This window comes from Adiantum capillus-veneris, chromosome 21 (assembly GCF_014529385.1).
Source record: "Adiantum capillus-veneris isolate H3 chromosome 21, ASM1452938v2, whole genome shotgun sequence".
Taxonomy (NCBI): Eukaryota; Viridiplantae; Streptophyta; class Polypodiopsida; order Polypodiales; family Pteridaceae; genus Adiantum; species Adiantum capillus-veneris.
The window spans coordinates 145,454,578-145,460,316 of NC_140951.1; the positions used below are offsets into that span (position 1 = coordinate 145,454,578).

Consider the following 5,739-nt stretch of genomic DNA (forward strand, 5'->3'; position numbering starts at 1 on the left):
TCATTGTAATAGTCATGCCTCACTTAGCACATGTTGGCTATGCAAGCTCTTGCTTTGGTTGCATCTTGGCGACAATACAGCTAAGTGGCACCCCTATCTAAGAGGTGGAGGTGTGCGTCATACCTGTGAAGAGGGGACATTAGAGAGGTTGTAGAGGCCAACCTTCTTATGGCTAACATTTTCTCTACATTTGATCCCCCCATGGAGGAGCATTTTTTACAAAAGTCTTCAATTTCTTGACAATGGTGGAGAAGATAATCAAAGGTGGATGATGGGATACAATATTTTTGCATGGAATCCTCTTGAAGAGGAAGAAGAGAAGCAATGTCAATGGACTGGGCACCGTACATCTCTATACAAGAAATGGAAAGAAGCTAAGCATAACTTCAAGATTGGAAAGCTAAGCTCATCACAACCATGTTTGGAAGAGAGAGGTTTGCTGAAGTGAATGCCTCAGAATGGCCCTTTATTCTACTCTTCTATTCACCATGAATCGTCTTTTCAATGTAATCATCTTTGTATTTGTTATGTTGGAAAAAATAAAAAAAACATCTTAAGGAAAGTTAAAGGATTGACAATTGAACTCCCTTAAGGATGTCTTTATTTACTTTCTTTGGTCCTTGGATAATGGAGATTTCTTGCCTCATCTCTGGGCAAGATGATGATGGGAGTAAGCTACCGTGATTTGTGAGAAGACAAGGGAAAAGGCTTGCTATTAACCAACCAACCATGCCCTTGTATAGTCTCCATCTATATAAGACCCCTTTGCCAAGTCTATGGGCTCTTCACCCCTTGCCATGCCCTAGCCCTTGTCTTCACACTTTGCATTGGTGACGGTCATTCGTGAAACAAAGGGCTGCAATAATGCTTCATTGCCAATAGATGGAGGAGACTAGGAGAGAGTAAAGTTTGGTTTTGCAAAGGTTTGGCATTGAGGGCCTTTGGAGAAGGTTATGTCAACCAAATCATGTTAACTTGTTTGAGTATCTTGTTTATGAGTATTTACGTTTCTTGATACGTGGAAACAATGTGTTGAATTGCTGATAATACAGGAAGAGACATTGCATTTCCTAAAGAAGGATTTCTCTTTATATGGCTTGTGCCTGCTACTTAAAGAGAAGGTGAAGGAAAAGTTCCCTACTACCTATGGGGCAATAGTCAAACCCGTAGCAAAGTAGTGGTAAAAGAGGCTAGTAAAGGATATGCAATGACAAATATAATTCATTTGGAGAGATTATAACTTAATCTTTGCTTGCTTCTAGCTCAGAGGTTATTCAAGTGTTGAATTTTCTTTGGATATACCCTTTGATGGATTTGAACACAATTCTCACTAACTCTTTGATGAAAGCTTTTTGGATGTGGCCATGAGCACAATGATCAATGAAGCAAATTTCTTGTCCGTAAAATGCAAACCTGCAAGACTTTCCTTGCAAGATAATGATGAAAGATGACCGCGGAAGATCTTCAAAATCATACTGTAAACATGTGTCATTAATGCTCTTGAAACTGAAATTAATACGCACAAAAATCAAAGATATTTAATCTTTGATGTATTCACTACAGGTTGTGCCTTTGTAGACATTAATAATGTATAAAAAGCCACGGTGTTGAAATACAAACTACTAGCGATATTTATCTTTGGTTTGTGTTATCCATATGCATTCTCCTAGCAGTTTGAGGTCGCTTGGATTCTTGCATATGGCGTTGTCCTCTCGCCCTTGACTCACAGCTAAATCAACTTTAACATTATTCAATTATTTTTTTGACATCTGTACATCGGTCATATTAGGCAGGACCAAGACCTCCTTAATTCCAGGTATTTAACATGGCCATACATTCTGTATTATAGTTGGAAGGATAGTGAGCAATGGTATTAGACATGAGAATGGGTTTATATCATGACTGCAGCTTCTAGCATTAAGTTCCAGTGACCACACTTCAAAGGGTTACTAGGCGACATCATAGATTGATACAAGGTGATAATGTGATTAACAATCCCATTTGACTTAAATCATATTTACATTGATTTTACCCCAGGCTATTCACCAAGGGTTCACCGTATGGTATCACGTGAGTGTACAATATGGGGGTTTTCTAAGGCAGAAAAGGTAGATTTTACAAAACAGGGTCTCGTGTATAGAGGTAAATAAGGCAGTTTTGGTGCACCCATGTTATGTCTCCCTAGTACTAATAGAGAATCACCCAGGTTTTACTTTTAGCTTCTAGCATTAAGTTCCAGTGACCACACTTCAAAGGGTTACTATGTGACATCATAGATTGATACAATGTGATAATGTGATTAACAATCCCATTTGGCTTAAATCATATTTACATTGATTTTACCCCAAGCTATTCACCAAGGGTTCACCGTATGGTATCACGTGAGTGTACAATATGGGGGTTTTCTAAGGCAGAAAAGGTAGATTTTACAAAACAGGGTCTCGTGTATAGAGGTAAATAAGGCAGTTTTGGTGCACCCATGTTATGTCTCCCTAGTACTAATAGAGAATCACCCGGGTTTTACTTTTAGCTATAACTTGGAGGACTTGTCCCGTGGGCGAAAGTCGTCAAATATGGCAACTAGTAGCACAGCCATCGCTAGATCCATGCCAGGAGAAACCAAGATTATGTAGCTGGGCCCAAAACAACCACAAAATACAAGACCTCTTTCTGCCTACACAAAGAAGAATAAACAATCCCAATTGAGTTCTCCTCGGTAAAGTCATAGATGTATATAGCTTAAACTTCATCAAATCAACATGAAACAAAACTACATTGACACAAAGCTACTCCCATACATTCACAAAAGCCAGTCCCCACACGCCGCAACAAAAAGGATTAACTTTTGAGCCATCAACATTTAAAATTAACTTATTTACTACTTGTGCAAAGTGCCATCATGACATTAAATGCAGATACATTACGAGTGTAGCCTATACATGCAATCAATTAACAATCTTTAGCCTATACATGCATAAAGGAAGTGATACTAGGAAACTGCGGTCAAAACTGGTGGTTAGCAACCAAATGAGATATCCAACCAGCATTTGCTGTTTTGTAGCATTTAAGGGGTCATCGGGTGATTTCTTCTAGAAGAATCCGTAGAAGAAAGATAGGCTTATAATTGGCCTTACCAAAAGCCTCTAACCATTCCTAGACGTACCGCTGCTGAGGGGAAAAAATTTTGACCCCCTTCCAAGGAGATAATGAAGTAAGCGTAGATCTGCCTTCTCAAACTCCTTGGCCACGCACTCCATAGTCAGTTGAATATGCTTGACATATATATCTTTAGGTACCCAGCACGAGCATTGTTGTGCAATCTGTCATCTCAAACTCCTTGGCCATGCACTCCATAGTCCAATGGACATGCTTGACATGTCGAACTTTGGGTACCCAACACGAACATTGTTGTGCATTTACTTGGTGGTTTTTGAAGGTATTTGTGTGTCTTTATGTGTGCATCATGGGGTCAAATTGTTTGTAAGTCATATTGATTTCTATATTAAAAATTATCAAAATACCAAAATACCCCTTTAATTTGTGGAAATTCCCAAAACACTGTTTCTTAGCCATTTCCGACTTGGCCGATAACACCGTTTCCCCCTTTCTGTTTTGGGTGGTGACTGTTCCCAATTAAAAAATGGCTTTCAACCACAAAACACATCTCCTAAACAATCGAAGCTTGATAAACACTAGTTGGGATGTGGAGTAGTCAATAAACGAAGTACTAAATTTGCAAGGAAGTTGGTTGCAATCTTACCCTGGCAACAACGTCTTCATGTCGGTTGATTTTCAATGAACTGCTGAAGGTCGCGCTGGTTCGAGCTTTGTAATCGGGGGCCCATCCAAAGAGGAACCGGCCAAGAAGACATGCAAATTTTTGGAGAAGATAGAGGAGCGTTCTACAGTGAAAACCAAGGAACTCTTGGCGTCTGATTCTCCTCTGTATATCTCTGCTCGCCTCTTCAAACCAAAAACCTGTAAACATTGAAGAGAACTCTTACACTTTGGCTCAAAGAGAAAATTGTGCGTATAGAAAAAGAAAAGACACTTGGGCTCTCTCTCTCTCTCTCTCTCTCTCTCTCTCACACACACACACACACACACACCCCCTATTTTTGGAGTAGAGCAAAGGAGCTGAATGCGCATCCTAGAGCACGCGATCGCGATGGAAAATGTTGGGATAAGACAAAGTGAAGAGAAGGGATTGATCGTGGGCGGTCTGCGCGTAGGAGGGAGGCGCTAAGCATCCGCGAGAGAGGTATAGCTCGATCTCTGTACTGGTTAACGTCTGTGTTGCTCCCATTGTCGGCTCTTCATGCACAAGCAAAAGAAATGAAACCACTGAAGTATATAGATTACCTCTTCAGGCGGCTTGACAATTTCAAAACTCCCCTGCCGATTAGGACTCCTGTTCCTTTTGACAAGTATCGAGCATTGCTTGAAACACAATTCAAAGAATCACGAGGGCTTTCTAAAATAATTAGAACAGGATTAAATCATTAGGTTGAGTTTAAGTAGAATCAGTGTTCAAGAAAGGATTGCCTCAGCTTAGACTTGAGCTGGTTGAAAATGGAGACTACCTGGTTGCAAACCATGGTAAAGGGAAGAAAAATTGGTGAAATATGTGAGAAAATAGCTCAAAAATCCTGCTAATTTTATATTTATGCTAGTATTTTTGGTTCGCTTCTTTGTGGGACGGAAACTTAGTCGACGGACTTTCCTGTATATTGACTAGAATTAAGTTATAGAATGTAAGAAAAATCAAGCCATGTGAAGCTGTGAAATGAAACATGAAATTAAAAAAACTCATTAATATATATGTGTGTGTGTATCCATAGAATTTACTAGAATTATTCAAGTGAAGTTTCACTTTAATATTCTAAAACAATAGAATGGAAGCAAGAAAAGTAAAGACATGTCATGATATGAAATGAAAGTGAAATAAACATTTAAGGTAAGTCTCCACATTGGCAATAAAAACAATGAAAGTCTCCCTAACCCAACACAACACTAAGGTTTCTTTTAGAAAGCCAATAACCTATTATTTGGCCTCATGTTGTTGGAAAAAGAGTTCATTACGTGGAATTCATGAAGATTTACTCTTTGATCAATTGGGTGGCTTAAATAACTTTGAACAATCAAAATCAATGAGGAATGTGGCAAGATGGAGAAGATGCGTGCCCTTTGCCTGTGTAGTTTGTTGATCTGACCCAGGAAGAGGGTGAGTTGGGTTAAAGTCGACCAAGGAGTCTCACTCTAGACTTGCAACATTCCGGCTTTGTCAAGGTGTGCCGCAAGAGGTCACGATCAAAGGATCGTGATGCTGGCTGACTCACTCACAGGCACGCAATATTCTGGCTTTCGACAAGGTGTGCCACAAGAGCTCAGACAAAGAGTTAGAGAGGGATCGTGACGTCAGCCTCCAATTTGTAGGAGAAGAGCTTGTTGGAGACTGTCGTTTTGATTGTTCTCATAGGGTGCCCCTATTGCGGATTGACTTTGATCTCTCAAAGAGGTGCCCCTATTGCGGTTTGAGTTTTATCTTTTCAATGGGTGGACATATCGCGGCGCAAGTCTTTTAACATTGTTAACTTGGAGATAGGGAGGTTTCCCATAGAATAAGACATCATAAATGTAACAATTAATGGTCTATAAAGCTTGTAAATAGCAGAAAATAACTTAACATAGTGAGCATTTCATTAAGAGCAAATTCCTAATGAGCATACAAGAGTGGTT

General features: G+C 39.6%; 1 protein-coding gene across 1 annotated transcript; it reads right to left on the bottom strand.

Moving 5' to 3' along the window:
- Positions 1-2,002: 2,002 nt before the first annotated feature.
- On the bottom strand, positions 2,003-4,328 carry LOC147431904 (uncharacterized). The gene is made up of 3 exons (XM_086493054.1): positions 4,110-4,328; positions 3,761-3,978; positions 2,003-2,674 (listed from the first exon to the last, which is right to left on the bottom strand). The coding sequence occupies exons 1-3, from the start codon at positions 4,147-4,149 to the stop codon at positions 2,531-2,533; spliced, it is 402 nt and encodes a 133-aa protein (XP_086349180.1). The 5' UTR covers positions 4,150-4,328; the 3' UTR covers positions 2,003-2,530.
- Between the last annotated feature and the right edge of the window lie 1,411 nt (positions 4,329-5,739).